General features: G+C 45.4%; 1 protein-coding gene across 3 annotated transcripts in view; it reads left to right on the top strand.

The window, feature by feature from the left end:
* FBXO41 (F-box protein 41) overlaps window positions 1-21,773 on the top strand; it is a 785,122-nt gene that overhangs the window by 557,994 nt on the left and 205,355 nt on the right. For all 3 annotated transcript variants that reach the window (XM_069632312.1, XM_069632313.1, XM_069632311.1), the window contains exon 4: window positions 7,181-7,260. In XM_069632312.1, the coding sequence (XP_069488413.1) occupies window positions 7,181-7,260 (80 nt within the window). The remainder of the gene's footprint in view (window positions 1-7,180; window positions 7,261-21,773) is intronic.

The raw sequence follows: 21,773 nt of genomic DNA, 5'->3' as shown, positions 1-21,773 counted from the left end.
AGTAAGGACACGCCGATCAGTGAGTACAGTGCTGGAGGCCCCTTAAGAACAGAAAACGCACGCAAAAAATATTATACAAATGCATGCAGATTTCTAATACACCGGGAGGTGGTTTCAGGGGTCACTATGCCAATTAACTATTTCCCACTCTTTGCACCCATAGGGAACCAGAGGTCACAATCGACAGACCTGTTATTTCCTAAAATATTTTCTATGGCTCTTCACTGACACCTGAATGGCCCATCCACAGCCCCCACCAACCGCTCCGTGGCTCTGGTATCTTGGTGGACTCACCTCTACCCGAGCCCTCACAGCACTTTAAAAGCACTGCACCTCAAGCTTCCCAGAGGTCTAGGAGTGCTCCTGATCCATATCCGAGCCTGTCTGTTTTGTTTTTTTAACTCAGATTTAGAGAAACACACTCTCACTATCCCATCACCCTTTTCACACTAGCCTTCACAAGCCAAATGCCCAACACATGACTGATTGTTCTAAAGGCACACGCCCAGCATGAGGTTACCGTGCCACCGCCGATCTCGCTAAGGGATCAGCCCGACAGATGACTCGCTCGATTTAGTCTGGCCAGCCTTTTAGGGGCAACACAACAAATAGGCCCAACAGCCGGATTAATTTACTAAATACAATGATCCAACATGTGAATGATGGCATTCCCGACCCCATGCTTAAATACAGAGGGGCATGATGGGTAACAGGCTCAGTCGAGAGGGACACGCAGCCGGCTCAGCCTGAAACATACCGGCCCTAGGTCGGTTGCACATGCCATGACTGACACAACCCTATGCCCGGCAGTGTTTCTGCTTGCATATAGTTTGCAGGGCCCCATTTAAATGTTTCAGGCTCGAATACGTGGGGCGTAGTTTCTAAAGTGCCTGGATCTTTGTAAAAGAAACACGAATCAGTAAAACGGAGACGGGCAGATGCGGCTTTCCCGGGGTGACTTGTTCAGCTGTTTGGTTTTTCCAAGAGCTTAATTCTTCCTTAATTCTTTGTTAGCCCACCTAGGTAATGGCCCAAAATGTCGCCCTCAGAATTCCGACTCCCGAAATTCTGATATTATTTTCAACCCCCCTTATACCACATATATATCTGGGGGGTGTATGAGATAGTAGTATGGGGGACTGCAGGGGTTCTCCCCCGCATATGTATGTGGTGTAAAGGGGGTTTAAAAAAAAAGTCGCCATTTTCGGCCATCGCAATTCTGGGGATCATAGTGATCACATAGATCCGCCTAACCAAGGTGATGACTCCAGATGGAGATTACCAAATTGTAGACTCTCAGAAAGCCGCCTGTGATGCGACTGCATTCTTTATCTGCCTCGTGCCACTTCTTACACTTTTTTTGCACTCAGAAGCAGTCCACCGGATATCGCCCAAGAAGACAGAGTCAGGCAATGTTGCGGAGCACACGTGACACATTTATCAGCGGAAATTAATCTAATCTTTCATGCAAGCAAGGACTACTGAGCCGATCAGATGAGAAGGACCCACATCCAATATACAGTTATGTATGAAGGTGTCAGGAGAAGGTGATAGCGGCCCAGGATGAAAAGACTTCCCCGGTGGAACCACTTATGATGCAGCCAAGTCAATGGTCATCCTGGTCCACCTGTGCAGGTTAGTGCTGGAGAGTGTTTTCTCCAGAAGACCTATCCTTAAGGACACAAAGAGAATCGCCGCTGAGTAGCAGCTGCACAGTCCAGGTAGACCCTGAAAACCAACATACGTAGGTTGAGGGCAGGGAGGACAACATGGATTGCAGTTTAGCCGCACAGTCCTGGTCCTTGTGGAGATGGCAGTGAGATACCACCTCCGGGCAGAACAAGGAAGATGGGATGAGAGTCAAGCCCTCAGGTGTAAACCTCAGGTAGGGAGGAGTGCATATAAGGAAGCTCAGCACACCAAGCCTCCTGGCAGAGGCATTGGCTAATTGAACAAGTACACTAGTATTTTAGGAGAGCAATACGGTTGGATTCTAGACACTCAAGGGGCTCAGAGGACAGGGCCCTAAGTACAAGCGGGCAGTGTTAAGTGATTGGCACAAACCTAAACCCAATATGGAGGAAGGAGGCTCTGTCGGAGTGGCGTAATACTATTTTTTTTCTCAGTGGGGTGCTTGTCCCTGAGGCAGGATACCTCGCACTGTGAACGAGGAAGAGGAACAAATAGGTTATGAGCCTTCATTCCACAGCAAAGAGGCCTTCACAGCAAGGTCTAGAGGGCGTCCCAGTAACGGATATCTTAATTGAAGAACTCTTCCTCCAGCCAGAATATAAACCCCTACAACAGTGCTGAACTCACGCAGTTGATTCAGAGTCCCAGATGCAGCCCTCCCCCCCAAAACTGGACCTATAGATGCCCTGGTCATGATAAGGAGACACCATGGGCTAATCATGATGGCTCAGGTTAGGGGGATTCCTGCTAACACCAGTGCAACATCCCCAGCACTGCAGCAGCCACCATCTACTGTGCATCAAAAAAAGGAAAGGGAAAAAGTCATGTATTTCCTGTGTTCTCATGGAAGACCTGTAAATCATTGCTTGAGACTGACTCCATGTGCCTACCTGTGTGTTTGCGCAAACACTTCTCACCTTCTTCCCTGATCAACTACTCTAAGATGGCTACCAACGACGTTAATGTTTTTCCAGATATATCTAAGTGCCATATAACTCCTCTCTTAACAAACCCCTATAGATGCTCTGAAAATATCTACAAAGTTGGATCATTCAACAATGAAATATCTATTATTCGCTCCATGATGGCCCACTTGGGTGAGAACAAATGCATATCCGACGTTATGGTACCAAGGCGATCATCAATTCCCCCTCTGCCCTCAGGGCACACCACACTCGCCTATGGGAAGTGAGGCCGCTATCTGTACAGAGTGCAGCTTTGGGTGGCAGTGAGCATTGCATAGCTACCTTATCTGGTGGCCGTTGTGTATATAGTTTATTTTGCAATTCACTAGTCTTGCAACATAGGTTCAATTTAGGACACCCCACACCTTTGCCCTTGGCTGACCAATCTACACCAAACATTCTAAACTATATGCTTGGGTAACTCTGAATTCCTTTTGCAGGTTTGATGAAGGACGGCAAATGTATAGGGTACAGGTGTCCCTAAAATACATGTTTCCACTTTAACGTCCATATGGTTCTTTTCTCTCCAGCTAGCCAAAAAAGCTCAACATTGGAGCAGAGGTCTGTCATTGATCTACTTTGGTGCCATTTGTGGGTGTGGCAGATATATATATATAAATTGTAACTATTATGTACAGCCAAGTACAAGATGCAAACACGGAGTGGGATCATTTGAACATATGGGCCCTCATTACGAGGGTGGAGGTAACCATGCCGCAATTAGCGGCATGGTTGCCTCCATTCCGCATACCGGGCCCGGGTTCCTCAAATGAGGACTTACCGGGCCATCCCAACCTTGGAGGACCCGGTAATTCCTCGTCCGAGGAACCCGGACCCGGTCCATCCCCATTCCCATTCGAGTCCCCATAGGGCTCAATGGGGAAGGAGCTAATAACGGTCCCGTTAAAAACGAGCCAGTTGTTAGCTCCCTGTTCTCCTCGCGGGACCGGGTAAGGATGCCTGTTTTTACCAGGTGCCCTTTGAGGGTCCCGCGAGGAGACCTCGTAGTAGGGCGGAATGGGTTTACCGGCACCATTACCGGTGCCGGTAAACCCATTCCGCAAACCTCGTAATGAGGGCCATGATGTTGGAGTGCAGCGGGTTGAGGGTATTCTGCAAACAGGTTACGTTGACTATAAACAAAGTATTGATGCTCGATGTCGATTATGATTTTACAACCATTGTCTTGGGGGAGGGGGACTTAATAGCGGATTTTTCATTCCCGCAGAGGTGTTGGTTCTTTAGGGCATAGTTGTCTGCGAAGAAAATGATACTGCAGGAATAGAAAAGTGTAAATCTAAAGGCGTATAAGTCACCATTTAAAAAAAGGTCTAAATCCTTATCCTGGTTTAAACCTTTTTCCAATGAATGGATGAAGGAGATAGTGTTAGCTGTTTTTCTTCGTAAAGTGTTTTCAATTTCTCTGCTTTCTACAGGAATCATTTTTTTCTATTCTGGCAAACTTCAAATCCTTGGTGTTCTTCTGAGTTGTGCCAATGGGCGTTTCTTATCTTGAATATTGATTGCTTGTATATGTTCATATATCCTGGTTTTTAGTTGTCTTTTAGTAATTGCTACATACAATTTATCACAGATACATCTAATAACATATGTCACCATTTTGCGGTTACAATTCATATGTCTATTAATATTCTATATTCTTCCACTGTTATCCTTGATTGGTGTTGTCTTATCTATTGCATGATCACGCATCGTACAGCTGCCACATTTGTAAAAACCCTTGCATAGGTTTACCTAGCCATGAATCTAATTCCTCTGTTACTTTCTTTGACAGATGACTTAGACTCAGATGTTTTTGAAGAATTCTTGCCTTTTAAAAACTACCCTTGGTGCGCTATTCAAAAAGGTCTTAAAATTATAATTGTTCTTTTATAACACGCTTAATACCTGTGAGTCGTTCCTAAGCGCGGGTTCAGGATTCGATCCTGTGTTGCACTGCCTTGACTTGCTTTCAAGATAACCCATTGCCCCTGAGCTATCCTTCTTCTCCTTACTTAGGGTCAAAATGTTCCAATATTTGTTCAAGATTGTGTCAATTATTTGACGATTGACACTGAATGTAGTCATGAATAAGACTTTTTCTTCCAAGTTATTTTTCTTTTGTTGATACTATTAGTTTGCACCGTGCCTTGATACATGTCGTGCCTTGATTCATGTTTCTTATAATGCCTTTTCCAGATTCATGGTAAGATCACCCCTACCGATAAATGTTGATTTTAATATTGTGCATTCTTTAAAAAAATCTTCTTCTCTACTACAGTTCCTTCTCGCACGTATGAATTCCATGAAGGCTATATTCTGAATAACACTGTTCTTGAGACAACTCGTAGCGAGTCATGTAGAGTTTGCTTCTGTACCTTTACAATAAGTTTTCATTTGGACCATTTAATCATCCATAAAGACCAACAAATCTAAGAAATGTAGCTTAATTATGGTTCCAGTCATGGTAAATTGGAAGTAGAGCTCATTATTATTCAAATTGTCATAAAACGTTGCTAAATATTCCTAATTTCACCGCCATATCATGAAATGTCATCTATATATCGCTGCCACAGTTCTGTCTCTTGTGTCTCTGTGGGTCTAATGAACAGTTCTTCAACCCAGCCCATAAACAAACTGCTATTGAGGGGGTACATTTGCAACCCATGGTCACTCCAGGTGTCTGTTTGTACAATTTCTTGTTAAACATGAAAACATTGTTAGTCATTGGACAATCTATTAGGTCTCTCATCATTTCTGATTCCTTAAATAAATGTTGCTGATCTTTTTGAATAGTAAAAAGAAATTGCTTGTAATGCCAAGGCATGATTTATCAATGTGTATAAAGAATATAGAAAGTTGCACATATTTATTTATTTATTGTATGTATTGGGTTTTAATAATGCACCTATAAACAGTGCATTTCAAGACAATAGCCAATGGTGTATAAATTCATAAACATTATGTCCTTCTGTACGAAACATTCACTAAATTGAAATAAATCCATGAATACAACAGCCTAAAGTGGCACATCAAAAACATTCAAACTCTTAAACAGCATATTAGAACAAAACCACATGAACCTCAGAGAACAATGCAAATCTAAGTGTTTCTGTAATAATTAAAGCAACTGGTGAATTAAGTTCACTGCATTAAGAGCATTTATTGTATCCAAAAGGAAGCACACTCCAATTGCATAATGAATATGGGAATGTAGATCAGAGAATGGCCAACTTAAGACTTATGTTTCGGCTACAAACAGTGATTAAAGGCAGACTTCTTCAGGACCAGTAATGTGAGGGCTGCTGTTTGCTGCCTTTTCAAAAAAGTAACACTTCATGGGATCTCACAGGATTGATTAGATGTCACAGAAGTGTGAGGTGTAGGGAAGTTACCCTTTAAAAGTTTCTGTAATGTTTCAGCCAGAATTCATGCACCAGCGAGGTCCTGTCATTGGCATCATTTCACCCTAATAGAGCTGATGTAGATACCTTAAAAGTCACTTTCAAACATACACCGCAGGAAGTCTTAGACAAACCTTGTCCAGGATGATCGCCAGACTTACCTTTTTTCTTTTTTTATGATCTTTATGAAAAACTTAAGGCTTGGCAATGCTCATAAAAATGTATTGACAACATGCACGAACAACAGCAATTGGAATACACACTCTTACTTGTTTAATTGCAGGAGATGCAGAGTCCTTGGAAGCTACATCTAAATAGCACCCCCTGGTTTGAGAACCTTATTGTATCCCAAGAATTCACAAAGCTTCTATTTGCATAGCTCACACAATGTAATTCAGTTTTTATGTGTGGCTATTAGGAGGCACTTAGGCACCACATATAAGCTGAAACTATGGCATAAGGGTACAGATTGGAGGGATATGGAATACGAGGAAGGACTGACAGGGTGTAGGTGTTGTTTCATTATTTGCTCTCCTATTAACTACCCATGGCCATACTAATCCTTACAGCCATTCCCATCGACTACCATCTGCTTTGTATTAAGAACACATCCTCCTGGGATCACTTGGACCTATAACTATCATATCAAAAAGTAACATAAATCTGTGTGCCATATAGGGCATGCCAGTGTTATTTCTAAGTAGTCTTCTGAGAGTTAATGGCTTGATTGGAGTTGGAATTGTGTTACAGGTGTAAGCGTAATAAAAAATGTCTTAACCAAGTGCGCCAGCAGCCACTTAATTTGTAAGGAGTGTGTGTGTTCTCGTACCTGTTCCTTACACTGAGGTGCAATTAAAAATAAGCATTGGCAAAGCCAACCATTTCAGCCTGTGTGTGCGCATGGGCCTGGCATTTTCCAGGTGTTGCCATCATGGTAGTACCTGGCCAAAGAATGGCAACAACTAGCAAATGGTGTTAGCAATTAAGCATATGATGTCAGTGCCTAACAAACTCAGATTAAGAACCTAAACACAAACAACACAATAGTTGTTCTTCTTTGTGGGTCTGATGAGGGGTCTTCTTGTTCAGTCGGGTGATTGCCCTTATTTCTTTCCACAGAGAGAAAGACATTCCAGCCCGGGATCAGCTGTGCACGGTTCCTATTCAGTGTCCAATCAGAGATCCTCCTCCAGCACGGGGTAAGCACTCATTGTTTCATAAAACTAACATATTGTCATTGAAGTGAGTAGTGTAGGATGTTTAATGTAAATGTGGTGTGGTGGTCCTTGCTTCCATGATTAGGAGGGCTGCACTCATAAACCATCTGAGTATCTTTCAATATCTGCACCCACAAAAAGGGGTGATACAAGGTTTATAGGTAACATGCATGTTGCTGGAAGAAGATCTAGTATGAGTCACTGCGTGCAGCAGCTTGAGTTCCTCAACAAGCACACCATGGGCCTCATCACGAGTTTGGCGGTAACACTTAAATGCGGCGGTAGCGCTATTACCGCCGCATTTAAGGGTCCACCACATCACGGGTTTGGCAGATTTCCCCCCAGCTATGAGCTATGAGCTGGGGGGAAATCTGCCGGCGGTAAGAGCGCGAAAATTCCCCATTGAGCCCAATGGCGAATGGGGAATTCCCGAATGGGCTCAGTGGGGAATGGGCAATACCTGTTCCGCCAAACCCATGATCTGGCGCTTTTAGCGCCGGGGGGTTTGGCGGTAGGGCTATTAACGCTGGCACTAATAGCGCCGGCGTTACTGCCCAACTCGTGATGAGGCCCCATATCTCCTACCTCTCCCCAGGCTGCCATCCTAGGTCTGGCGTTATCATGACATCACCTGTGTCTTGGGCTGACATGGGCTCCTAGAAACTGCTCAAAGACCGGGCAACACCTCATATTGACAGGCCACATGCATATACATATAATGTCCTAGAGGCAGCTCATAGTTGATATCAAACATAGCACTGCACATGATTCCACATTTATTATGAACCAGCACCTCAACGGGTGCCTAGGCCTCTCATTTAGTTCACTCTGTGGCAGAACTAATATACCTTGCTTTTCACGCTGTCATTATTCCCCTTTTATCGAACCCAACCCACACTTGACTTACAAGGCTGCACCCTGCACCAGAATAACTTAAAGCATTGCCATATCTACACCTGCTGCCTTCTTCCATTTCATTTGCAATTCAGAAAAACTAGATCAGGCTACTCCAGCATTCTCTGTCCCGGGCGCCCGCTTTCCTTACTCCTTCCTCCTCTTTTATAGCAAGGCACTGTCATTTTTTTAGGCCTCTTAAGAGAGTTCAGTTAATGTATTTTTTTTTTATTTCTATATAGATCATGTTATATTTGTGTGTTTGTACGTCATTGGGAGATCTGCAAAATGCTCAGTAATTGGATGACTGGTAATATTGTTAAAGCTGGGTACACACCTCTGTAGGGGGTTAACCAACAAGAAAAGCATCCATTCTCTCCAGACTCTTCAAAATGAAGCAGTTCACATTATCACAAAGTGAGCTAGAAGAGCTCGTAATGCTGAAAGTCGGCGAGATCTCCATTGACTCCCTGTGGCCTCCCGGCTGGAATCTAAGGCTGCCTCTCTAGCCCATAGAGCTTTATATGAGCCCCAGTCTATATTAAAGGACTGGTGTCCTTTTATGAGCCACCAAGGAAATGCGCTCTTCGGCCTTGGCGCTGGTCAACATCCCTAAATTTGCTCTTTGTCCAGTTGTCTAGGCGGATCCTTCCCCTGCAAGGCTGTGAAAATCTGGAATGCCTGGCCTTTGGAACTCAGGCTGATAAAGGAATACAATCCCTTTCGCAGAGATTGAAAACTGTCTTTTTCAACTAACGCTCTCTACAGCCAAACCTCTCTGAATAGAACCCGCCCTCTCTTGCCCACGTTGGTCACATGTCCACACTTGTTTGTTGCTGTCTCCTATCTTTGTGTTTGTGCGCCCTGATGCCTGATGCCTGCGGGTTCGGCGCCCTACAAATAACTAAATAATAAATAAATAAAAATAATAATAAATAACCTACAAAAGGTTTCGAGAAATATTTCTGGACCACTGTGTGTGGCTTTTCACCTGGTCTGTGAGGTACGGTAGTTAGGTAGGATATTGCGGGAGGTCTGGTAGATTTGTTTTGCAGAATTCCACTTGTCCCTCTGTTTTGGGGCATTAGTCTTTGGTTAGGTAAGCAGCATTTGTTGTTGAACTATAGGGGGGTCCAGTTGAGCAATGATGTAGGCCTACCTTCATGCTCTCACCTAACCCCATCCAGAGTCTCCTAGTCATTTGACAGTGGGTTGTCTCTCCCTTATGGGGGTTTTACAGGGCACTAGGAGCTATGTGACTGGCGTCTGGGTTTAGTCTTGCGTGGCAGGGTCCCCTCCCTGAAATGGTGGGGAAGAGGCCCAAAGCTACCCTAAATGGAGGCCCTCTGGTATGGGGTGTACAGTAGGTCCCCTTACCTCTATCTGGAACTCTGATCTGCCTCAGGAAAAGCAGACAAAAGCTCACCCCTCATTTTCCCTCTGGGTGCAGACTTCTAGGCTGTGCATAACTATAATACACCAAACCAGGTCGCTCAGACCACCCCCGAACATCCAGCAAGGTCAGTGAGGCGACTGCCGCCTATCTGTTACAGCCTCACACTGCAGTCTCCCATTGGAAAGCATGGAGAAAGGTGTTCTTCATATGCACACACAGTGTGTGAGCTTGTGGAGGTAGATTGTTTGCCCTAAACCAAACAGGGATGCAGGCCCTTATTTACAGGAATGGTCTCGCAATGCCTTGGGAAGGGGTGGAACCCCACACGTATGGGTCTAGGTGTATTATATGTATTGACCCCTCAGCCAGTGGTTATATTTGTAGTGTGTTCCACTAGACCTACCAGGTCACACATGACCAACCAGACCTATGTACCCACCTTTAAAAGAAGCAAAGCCGGAGGGTCCAGCTTTCAACCCCTAGCACCCAAAAACTGGAACGCACTCCCCACCGCCTTAAGAAACGAAAAATCATACCATGCCTTCCGTAGACTACTCAAAACCGCGCTGTTCAACTAACCCTGCCTCGCCTGTATTCTCACCACTGTATGTATGGAAATAACAGCAAATGTATGAAAATATGCTTCTATGCAAATCTGTGTATCTGTATATTCACCATGTATGCCTGTAACAAGTAAGACTTCTTTAGCGCCACGATGCCCCCGGGCAGATGTGCGCTCTATAAATCCAAATAAAATAAATAAATAAATAATAAAAAAGCTTTGATTAAAACTTGTTCAATGAGCAAAGGTTAGTCAGATGGAATATCCCATAAGAGCGTTAATCCGTGTTTCAGAAAAAAGGAGGAAAAGGGGGAAAAGTAGGAGGAAGTAAACAACAAAAAATGAAGGTATCTTATTGCAGCAGAACACATTGCTTGTCCTGCTGCTCTGTAGGCCTTGCAGCAACATTATATGGGATATGGGAAAGGTTTGTGTGTCCTTACTGAAAGAGTATGTGTCACCAGACATGTAATCTTACAAGCTCTCCCCCGACTCATTTTATTTATATAAGTCACACACCATTGTTAATTTAAAGTGAGAACATCTGCAGCACTATACAGCAATGGATGAAAAGATTCGAATTAATCATAACCACTGTCAATTATCGTGGCCAGCCTTCTATTCCATGACTTTTCAGGTGGCCGGTCCGATAGCACAGCGAGTAGAGTGCTGGCTTAGACATATGTGCGGAGCCTGCTGATGCAGGTTCGAATCCCGGCAGGGCCAAAGTCAGCCTTTCAGCCACACACCATGGGTAATAATACCCAGCGCTTGCATAGCGCTATATAAATGCTAAATTATTATTATTACAGAAGGAAGAAAACGATATACAAATCAGGTTTGGTGCCACCCCAAACAGGGGAAGACAAAACCCTTCTGCTTGAGAACGCAAGCAACCCAAGGCGTGTTTCGGCCTCATTGGGTGTCATCAGGGAGGGCTAGCTAGGGAGTCTAGGCCCAGCAAGCTCTGGAGACGTATATGGTCAAACTCATGCTGCTTGGAGCCATTAAAGGCCTTACCTTTTAAAATGCCTAAGAGGGTGTACAGAAAGGTTGGAGTTTGTGTCCTGTTGCATCTGTTACTGTTATACTTCTGTGTAGTCACAGCGCGCAACCCAATACATACAACCAGTTTACGTGTTCATTGTCTTGGGAGCTGCACGCGTTGACAAAGGTTTAGGTTCTACACAAGTACACTACAGGGTATATCAAATCTAAAAGAAGTATTCAGTGACAAAACACCTTCCTTTCAGCATTGCTTAGGTTTCAGGCAAAATAATCGCAGGAAAACAAGGTGAGGGGCCATAAAGCCATGGGCGGTTTCAGGGCACTGGGTAGCTTTGTGCCCATCACCCATGAGCTGCTTTTTTAACAATCTCACACCATATACCTCCTACCCCAAAGATAGTACTGCTGACATTTGTGTGTGTGAAATTCTTTGTGTAATGTTAAAATGTGGTCTAGAGGGGGCTTTTAATTGCTTAAAAATGTGTATGTAGTTGACCATTAAAAAAATATACGTTTTGAAATGATGCTTTTAGAATAAAAACTTGACTTAACTCTCAGTGGAAGGATATTTCTGAAAATGGTTAGCTTACAAAACGGTTGTGCTTTAAATAGCTGGAAGAGAGTTTCTGTTCCCATATACAGAGATGTAGCTTCAGATGTTTCCTGAGCAGGCAGCAGCGAAGGAGGTTCCCCAGGCTCCCTAGAGAGATCTTCCCAAGTGCCACAAGCAGATGGACAGGAGCTTCCCTCGGTCCCCCCCAGAGATGTTCCCAAGTGCCCTAAGCAGATGGACAAGAGCTTCCCTCTGTCCCCTCCAGAGATGCTCCCAAGTGCCCTAAGCAGATAGACAAGAGCTTCCCTCAGTCCCCTCCAGAAATGTTCCCAAGTGCCCTAAGCAGAAGAACAAGAGCTTCCCTCGGTCCCCTCCAGAGATGTTCCCAAGTGCCCTAAGCAGAAGAACAAGAGCTTCCCTCGGTCCCCTCCAGTGATGTTCCCGAGTGCCCTAAGCAGATGGACACGAGCTTCCCTCGGTCCCCTCCACAGATGTTCCCGAGTGCCCTAAGCAGATGGACACAAGCTTCCCTCTGTCCCCTCCAGAGATGTTCCCGAGTGCCCTAAGCAGATGGACACGAGCTTCCCTCGGTCCCCTCCACAGATGTTCCCAAGTGCCCTAAGCAGATGGACACGAGCTTCCCTCGGTCCCCTTCAGAGATGTTCCCAAGTGCCCCAAGCAGAAGAACAAGAGCTTCCCTCGGTCCCCTCCAGAGATGTTCCCAAGTGCCCCAAGCAGAAGAACAAGAGCTTCCCTCGGTCCCCTCCAGAGATGTTCCCAAGTGCCCTAAGCAGAAGAACAAGAGCTTCCCTCGGTCCCCTCCAGAGATGTTCCCAAGTGCCCTAAGCAGAAGAACAAGAGCTTCCCTCGGTCCCCTCCAGAGATGCTCCCGAGTGCCCTAAGCAGAAGAACAAGAGCTTCCCTCGGTCCCCTCCAGAGATGTTCCCAAGTGCCCTAAGCAGAAGAACAAGAGCTTCCCTCGGTCCCCTCCAGAAATGTTCCCAAGTGCCCTAAGCAGATGGACAGGAGCTTCCCTCGGTCCCCTCCAGAGATGTTAACAAGTGCGCCAAGCAGAAGAACAAGAGCTTCCCTCGGTCCCCTCCAGAGGTGTTCCCAAGTGCCCTAAGCAGAAGAACAAGAGCTTCCCTCGGTCCCCTCCAGAGATGTTCCCGAGTGCCCTAAGCAGACGAACAAGAGCTTCCCTCGGTCCCCTCCAGAGATGCTCCCGAGTGCCCTAAGCAGAAGAACAAGAGCTTCCCTCGGTCCCCTCCAGAGATGTTCCCAAGTGCCCTAAGCAGATGGACAGGAGCTTCCCTCGGTCCCCTCCAGAGATGTTCCCAAGTGCCCCAAGGAGAAGAACAAGAGCTTCCCTCGGTCCCCTCCAGAGATGTTCCCGAGTGCCCTAAGCAGAAGAACAAGAGCTTCCCTCGGTCACCTCCAGAGATGCTCCCGAGTGCCCTAAGCAGAAGAACAAGAGCTTCCCTCGGTCCCCTCCAGAGATGTTCCCAAGTGCCCTAAGCAGATGGACAGGAGCTTCCCTTGGTCCCCTCCAGAGATGTTCCCAAGTGCCATAGCCAGAAGAACAAGAGATGTTCCCAAGTGCCATAGCCAGAAGAACAAGAGCTTCCCTCGGTCCCCTCCAGAGATGTTCCCAAGTGCCCTAAGCAGAAGAACAAGAGCTTCCCTCGGTCCCCTCCAGAGATGTTCCCAAGTGCCCTAAGCAGAAGAACAAGAGCTTCCCTCGGTCCCTTCCAGAGATGTTCCCAAGTGCCCTAAGCAGAAGAACAAGAGCTTCCCTCGGTCCCCTCCAGAGATGTTCCCAAGTGCCCTAAGCAGATGGACAGAAGCATCCCTTGGTCCCCTCCAGAGATGTTCCCAAGTGCCATAGCCAGAAGACCAAGAGCTTCCCTCGGTCCCCTCCAGAGATGTTCCCAAGTGCCCTAAGCAGAAGAACAAGAGCTTCCCTCGGTCCCCTCCAGAGATGTTCCCAAGTGCCCTAAGCAGAAGAACAAGAGCTTCCCTCGGTCCCCTCCAGAGATGTTCCCAAGTGCCCTAAGCAGATGGACAAGAGCTTCCCTCGGTCCCCTCCAGAGATGTTCCCAAGTGCCCTAAGCAGAAGAACAAGAGCTTCCCTCGATCCCCTCCAGAGATGTTCCCAAGTGCCCTAAGCAGAAGAACAAGAGCTTCCCTCGGTCCCCTCCAGAGATGTTCCCAAGTGCCCCAAGCAGAAGAACAAGAGCTTGCCTCGGTCCCCTCCAGAGATGTTCCCAAGTGCCCTAAGCAGAAGAACAAGAGCTTCCCTCGATCCCCTCCAGAGATGTTCCCAAGTGCCCTAAGCAGAAGAACAAGAGCTTGCCTCGGTCCCCTCCAGAGATGTTCCCAAGTGCCCTAGCCAGAAGAACAAGAGCTTCCCTCGGTCCCCTCCAGAGATGTTCCCAAGTGCCCTAAGCAGATGGACAAGAGCTTCCCTCGGTCCCCTCCAGAGATGTTCCCAAGTGCCCTAAGCAGAAGAACAAGAGCTTCCCTCGGTCCCCTCCAGAGATGTTCCCAAAGGCCCTAAGCAGAAGGACAAGAGCTTCCCTCTGTCCCCTCCAGAGATGTTCCCAAGTGCCCTAAGCAGAAGGACAAGCGCTTCCCTCGGTCCCCTCCAGAGATGTTCCCAAGTGCCCTAAGCAGATGGACAAGAGCTTCCCTCGGTCCCCTCCAGAGATAGGTACCCTGGACAGATCTTTCCAAGTGTCTGAAGAGGATGGACAAGAGATTCTCTGTTTGCTCTAGAGAGAGCATCCCAAGTGCCCGAAGTGGATAGACAAAAGATTTCCATGGTTCCCTAGACTGATGTTCCCAAGTGTCGGAAGTGGATGGACAAGAGATTCTCTAATGCCTCTAGAAATATCTTCCAAAGAGCCCCTAAGTGGATGGACAAGAGATTTCCATGGTTCCCTAGACTGATCTTCCCAAGTGTCGGAAGTGGCTGGACAAGAGATTCTCTAATGCCTCTAGAAATATCTTCCAAAGGGTCCGAAGTGGATGGACAAGAGATTTCCATGGTTCCCTAGACAGATTTTACCAGGTGTTGGAAGTGGATGGACAAGATATTCTCTGATTCCTCTAGAAATATCTTCCAAAGGGTCCAAAGTGGATGGACAAGAGATTTCCATGGTTCCCTAGACAGATTTTACCAGGTGTTGGAAGTGGATGGACAAGAGATTCTCTGATTCCTCTAGAGAGATCTTCCCATGTGCCCGAAGTGGATGGACAAGAGATTTCCACAGTCCCCTAGAGAGAACTTCCCAAGTTTCTTGGTGGATTTGTGAACATAGGAACGCACCACTGTTCTTGGAGATCTTTACAATTACTGCAACAGCTAGAAGTAAGATTGACTTTATCCCCCTATCTCATTAGAGTGTTCTTACTAAATACCCGAATGGCTGGAATACAGTATATTCAGCCCACCACTCCCTTCCCATTCTACAAGAGATCTTTCCAAGAGCCTTGAAAGGCTGAAAATAATTCCCTTCAGTACTGCAGTTGTCTGAAGTGCCGCTGGACAAGACATTCCCTGGTACAACTAGAGAAAACGATGATCCTGTCCCTGTCATAAGCGGTATAAAGAGAGATTGTTTGGACCACTCATAGAATAAACCTCCCATAGGCACAGAACAGCAGAAGACAGATTCCCTCTCCCCTCACCCCTTAAAAAGGACTTCCCATTTCCCTTAGTGGCTGCAAGAGAGATTTACTTGACTACCATAGAGGGAATGCTCTATGTTCCGAAGCATTAAGGGGGAGAATCATAGTGCTTTCTCTGAACCCCCTGACCTTTCGATTACTCACAGTTTAGGTCAGCATTCATAGGGCCTTGATGACATTCTCATTACCTCTCAGGTCCATAACAGGCACTTAGTGCACAGCCCACCTTGAGCAGAACCATATAATCTATTTATGTCTTCCAATGACAAAAGGAGAACTATTTCGGGGTAAATAAAAACGAAAATATTAGCAAAATTGTAGCACTCAAAAATTGCCTTAAAATTATTTTTCACCTTTGGTGAAAAGAGCAGTGATATGTTTCATGGGAAATATTGAAATTCCTTGCCTTCCAACTCAATTTAAAATAAAATCATGCAGCCATATATCTTGGAAAGATTTAGTAACAGAGAAATCTATATGTAAGAATGCCCTTCAGGTGACTATTCCTAGGGTCCAGTTCTGAATCCCTGCTGTTCACAAGTTTGAATCCCGCAGCGGGGCCCTCGCAGCCCTTGATACTTTCCATCTCGATAAACTGAACATCATTAAATTGTGTAACAGCACACCTATTGTTACAGCTCTTATAAGTGGAATGTATCAAACATGTAGGAGCAAATTGTTATTTATATTTTTATTGTTAATATACATTCTATATTTATAAACGTCCAAATTTGTTTGTGGGTTTGTGGCTTGGCAAAGCGTTGTTCCTTGTACAATTCCACACTGTTTCACCAATCTGCACCAAATTATGCATAGTTGCTTGTTAGGACCCTCCACACATTCCTGGCTACATGACATTTGGACACCCACCCCTTCCCCCTGATTTCAGCTAAAGTCAAAATGTGTGGGTTTGTGGCTTGGCAAAGATTTGTTCCTTATACAATTCTACACTGTTTCACCAATCTGCACCAAATGTTGCATAGTTGCCTGTTAGGACCCTCCGGACATTGCTGACTACATAACATTTGGACACCCCACCCCTCGCCCCAGATTTCAACAAAAGTCAAAATGTGTGTGTGGGTTTGTGGCTTGGCAAATCGTTGTTGCTTGTACAATTCCACACCATTTCATCAATCTGCACCACTTTTGCATAGTTGCCTGTTAGGACCCTCCGGACATTGCTGACTACATAACATTTGGACACCCCACCCCTCGCCCCAGATTTCAACAAAAGTCAAAATGTGTGTGTGGGTTTGTGGCTTGGCAAATCGTTGTTGCTTGTACAATTCCACACCATTTCATCAATCTGCACCACTTTTGCATAGTTGCCTGTTAGGACCATCTGGACAATACTGGCTACATGATATCTGGACCCCACTCCCCTTTCCCTGGATTTCAGCAAAAGTAAAAATGTGTTTGTGGGTTTGTGACTTGGTGAAGCGTTGTTCCTTATACAATTCCACAACGATTCACCAATCTGAATAAAATTTAGCATAGTTACCGGTTAGGACCTTCCAGACATTACTGGCTGCGTGATATTTGAACACCACACCCCTTTCCATGGATTTCAGCACCTTCACACATGAAACGGTTGCCTGAAATTGGCAAAACATCAATGTGGTCGTAAAAGGACCGGCCTCAGCACGAGGAATAAAACAGGACCTCAAAAACCACGTTTCAAGGCCTTAGAATGCACGGTTCTTGAGATATTTGCACCTCAATGTACCGTAACAAACTGCACCATGCCAGGGTGAGGTAACAGGTAAGGGAGGAGAGCACATAAGATCCCAGTATGCCACAGTACACCAACTGTCGCCTCCCCCCAAAGTCTGCTCCGGGGTATGTCAGCCAGCCACAAGTCGCCATTCTCAGTGCAGTTTACTTCAGAGTGCAAAGCACATCAAGCGATAAGCGAATGGGAAAAGCCACCTACAGGATCAGTGATTTTCATCAATTGATGAAAGTGTTGTCATGTCTGTCCACAGAACCCGTTCAGAGAACGGGTACTTTTTGCTAGTAATTTATAGAACACTGCGTAGATTATATAATATTTGGTAAAATTATGCATCAAATGTTGGGAAGATACATTTCAGACCTGGGGAATTTTATCAGAGAAAGTAATATGAAGAAGGCGAGCCCTGAGAGAAATAGTAAAGCAGCGATAAGCAGAAAAGGAGAAATGAAAGAGAGAGTGTACACAATTTAAGAGCAGAAAAAAGCAGAAAACAAACCAAGAGCAGTACCGGTACCAACACAAAAATGTTATTGAGTGGCAGAACAGAGCGACCAATCATGAAGACACAAGGAGACAAGAGAGGGAGGTTAATCTGAATACGAGATGACTAAGCCTAAAAACCAAAGTTGAGGACTGAAAGGGTATCTGTGTTCGATAACCGTCCATTGGCAGATCTTGCCCAAACCTTAGTACCTACACAGGTATGCAGTGGGTGAATTTCATCTAAGTCGCTTCTGGGCCTTGCCGTAGAAGGCGTGGTGAGTGAAACAGAGGGGTTTGTGTTGGATCCTGCAGTTGGTCGGGACCCAGCAGCGTTTCCCTACACCCAGGGTGATGTAGTCCTATTGTGTCAGTCTTCAGAGGAGTTAGCTCCAGTATTGTGGGCTCTTTGTAGACGTTTTAGGTGGATCCAGCTACGAAGAGAGCTGCTACTTGAGGCCAGTGGTGGCTAGCTCCTGAGCTTCTGCACTGGGGGAACCACAAAATGTATGCTTTGGCAGTGTGCAGAGGGGGTCTGCAACCCACTTCACCTCCCTGTGAGTAGCAATTCCAATTACGAAGACCAGGCAATATCCGATACGATTTGGCAAGGTAGAAAAAACTTGGAGCACTGGGTTAATTGTATTGCTGCAATAATTGGCAGGAGAATGCCATGCTCGGATCACTCTAGAGAGTACAGAGTGCATTCTCTGAATTTATTATCCCAGAGACTATGATGAACACCAATCCCATCTATTTCAGCCATAGGAAGTGGAGATGTTGCATGCGCGAGATCGACTGATATCAGGAGTAGCTAAACCTGACAACAGTTACTTCTCTTTCCATCGAGGTTTTTCCATCGAGGGTTCGTTCCATCAAATCTTTTCCATTGAAAGATGTTTCATTGAATTGCCATACATAAAGTGAAAAGTGTTTATGCTTCGAAACCCTTTCATTGAATAGGGTTTTGTTATATAAACACTTTACATTTTTTGCATGGAAAGTTGATGAAACATGCATAACGTTATAACGTTAAAGGGAGCTCTCCAGTGCTGAAATCTATTCAATAAAGTTGCAATGTATTTCAGCACTGGACAGCTCCCTCTAACTTATGTAGTGTGGACTTTTATTTTATTTTTTAATGGGGGGTACCCCCCCAACCACCAAATACAATATAAATGTCTTCAGTGCTAGAAAATGAAAATGAAAGTGCACACTACACAAGTCAAAGGGAGCTGTCCAATGCTGACATCTATAAAGTATTTCAGCACTGGACAGCTTTCTCTAACTTGTGGTGTTTATTGTTTATTGGGGGTACCCCTTAATCCCCCCAACCCGCAGCGTTCCCCCCAAACCAACCCCCATTTTCGAAAATTAACACTTTCCTCAACCCATTGAATTTCCAACCCAAACATCCATACATCTATTTTAAAGCAATGTTTGAATTGTAAATCCATCGAAATTCATTCAAAGAATAGGCTTTGTGCTGGAGAAGCATTAAAATGAATGAATTTCGATGGATAATGATTCAATAGAAATTATTTCAATGAAAGACTGTATAACGACTATGCCCATTCCAACAGCCTCTGGTCTCTAGGATCTTTTCAGGAAACCAACCTGTGGTCTCCAAGTTATTTGGGAAAACCAAAATGTGACAAGTCCTAAAAAAACAAGTTTTTGGGACTGTCATGTAGCCATGCAAGAATGTTCTCCCTTGCCTTCAAACCGTTGCCACCCTGTGAGTAATAGCTGTTGTTGTAGGGTGTACTGTTGTTAGAAATGGACGGCCTTTTTTCATTAACTTTGTGTATCATCGATAGTCTTTCAAAACTGGCTGTCTGATAGTTCTTCTGGTAGTGTCAGAAGCGGCTGAAAGAGCGTGTTCAGTTTGGCTTGATGCTGGTGTTTGTTCGATCTATGGTCCTTTCCTCTGATCACTAGTCTCAGCTGTCTGTGCAGTCTTGAGGTGTCAGAGGATGTTTATCCTCGGTTTCAGGTGACCAGGTGTTCAGGTGCTCCAGTGGCTTTCTTCTGCCCATTCAGGGCATCTTGTTTCTTATTTTCTACCTTGCTGGTGGCTGGTGGGAGGTAGAGAATCCTGCTTCAAGGGCTGTGAGCTTCTGTAACAATCAGCGGTAAGTACCGCAGAGTCTATGCTGTATATGCAGTATTGTTAAGAGGTTTGCATAGGTTCCCCACTATGAGATATTCTTTCCTTCTCGAGTATATGAATGGAAGAACTCCTTTTTGCATACCCTTTATATACACTTTGCATACCCCTTGCATACCCCTTGTACGTAATCATTGCTGCATTTGTTCACTACGGGCTGTCCCCAGTGGTTGAGATTTGGTGAGGACAGTGACTGCAGGGCTGTTTGCCCTTTAAGCTGCCCTTTGCACCATATTAGCTAGGTGGAAGTACGGGCCAAAGTGTGGTTTGCGGGGTAAGCCTGGAGGAAGCCAGCTTGATTGGTGACTCTTGGTTGAGCTAAGAGCGGTGCTCCAGGCCGGATTGCTTTGACTCAACCCTGTATGGTGTAGCTTGTGATTGCATCGGACTGAGGATTTAAAACATACCATGTATAATGTAAGGAGCCACGTAACGGATGTTGAAGTCGTGATCCATGAGAAAGGGCTCAGCTAGTCTTCTATTGGCATCAGAGCAATCCGTGGAATTGGACCCTGATAGTCCATCATATTTACTAGACAACCTAGAGGTGTTGCCATGCAGTGAACCATCAGTGGAGCCCTATTATGCTAACATTATAGATCTAGGTCCTCCCGATGTCGCACAGCGACAGGTGACGCCCGCTGAACCAACGCTTGGGGAATCTGTTATTTTGGCTGAATCCTTTATTAGGATGTGCCAAGCATATGATGAGGTTTGTACCTTGAACAATTCAAATATGGCTGTCTTGGGCCTTGATGGAGAAGACTTAAATATAATACTAAATAAGGCTTATAAAACCCCTTTACAACTCCCGATTGTAGGACACCAGGTCGGTGTCCTAGACCCTTGTGATGTTAATAATGAAGGTGATAGCTCACAGAACTTTCAAAATGTAACTATTGAGACACTGGCCCTCATTACGACCCTGGCGGAGAGGGGTATACGCCAGCGTAATGCATGGCGTACCTCTCCGCCAGATTAAGACTTTCCGTAGCGCCATGGTGATTTTTCCGCCCGGATTTTCCGGGCGGAAAAATCCATGGCGCTACGGGACCTCTTGTTAATTACGCCACCGTAATCTACGGTGGCGTAATTAACGCCTTCCCCACTCCCATTATACCCTATGGGGCAAAAATGGGAATGGGGAAGGGTAAATGGGGATTGGGGACTAACCGCCCCGCCAAGGTCGGAATGGGGCGGTAAGTCCGCCAACCCCCATGGCGGAGTTGGCAGCTCTGCGCCATGGTCCATGGTGCAAATTGCACCATGGACCTCCGCCAGGGTCGTAATGAGGGCCACTGGGTTTTATGTCAATTTCTGCTCATAATTTAGTCCTACAGTCGTTTTTAGGCTTTATGACAATATTAAAGAAACGGTACAGGATAATGCTAGACAGCTCAATATAATAACAAATAAACTTGATCAAGGGCCCAAACGACGTAAAAGAGTTAACAATGACACTTCAACCTAGATGAGTCCTTGCCTGGTAATCATGAGACCCAGAATGTACAGACCACCTCAGATCCGCAGATGGATGACCAGATTCAGATAGCGGGTAGGTTAAGTGCATCTCCCGACCTGTTTGTTTAAGTGGATTCCCCACAGGATCTGGGGTTACAATCTGTTCAGATCCACAACTCTGCTATTATGCTGGAGTCCCCATCGAGGAAGGCAAGACAGCAGAGTAAGAATCCACAGCAAACACAAGCAACAACAAAAATAAATCTGGCAAAATCTAGGACCTCCTCCAGAAACCTTTTAAGATCACAATCAACAATACAAGAGACCATAGGCTTAAATGAGAAATATAATGTAGGCCAACTTAATTGGTCTTAATTGGTCTAATAGTCAAAAGGAGCAGGATAGCTGCGAAGTAATAGGTCAGAGTTGGGGATCATGGTGTAGTTTCCCCTTTGAAGAAAAAAGCACACAAAAAACTGAAAAAACGGCTAAACTCACTTAGGGAAAACTCAACACTTCCCTTGCAAATACATCTTCTGCCTT

This window comes from Ambystoma mexicanum, chromosome 6q, assembly GCF_040938575.1.
Source record: "Ambystoma mexicanum isolate Mex_15411 chromosome 6q, UKY_AmexF1_1, whole genome shotgun sequence".
NCBI classification, from domain to species: domain Eukaryota; kingdom Metazoa; phylum Chordata; class Amphibia; order Caudata; family Ambystomatidae; genus Ambystoma; species Ambystoma mexicanum.
The sequence above is the reverse complement of the archived record's forward strand: the minus strand, read 5'-3'. Positions and strand labels throughout refer to the sequence as shown.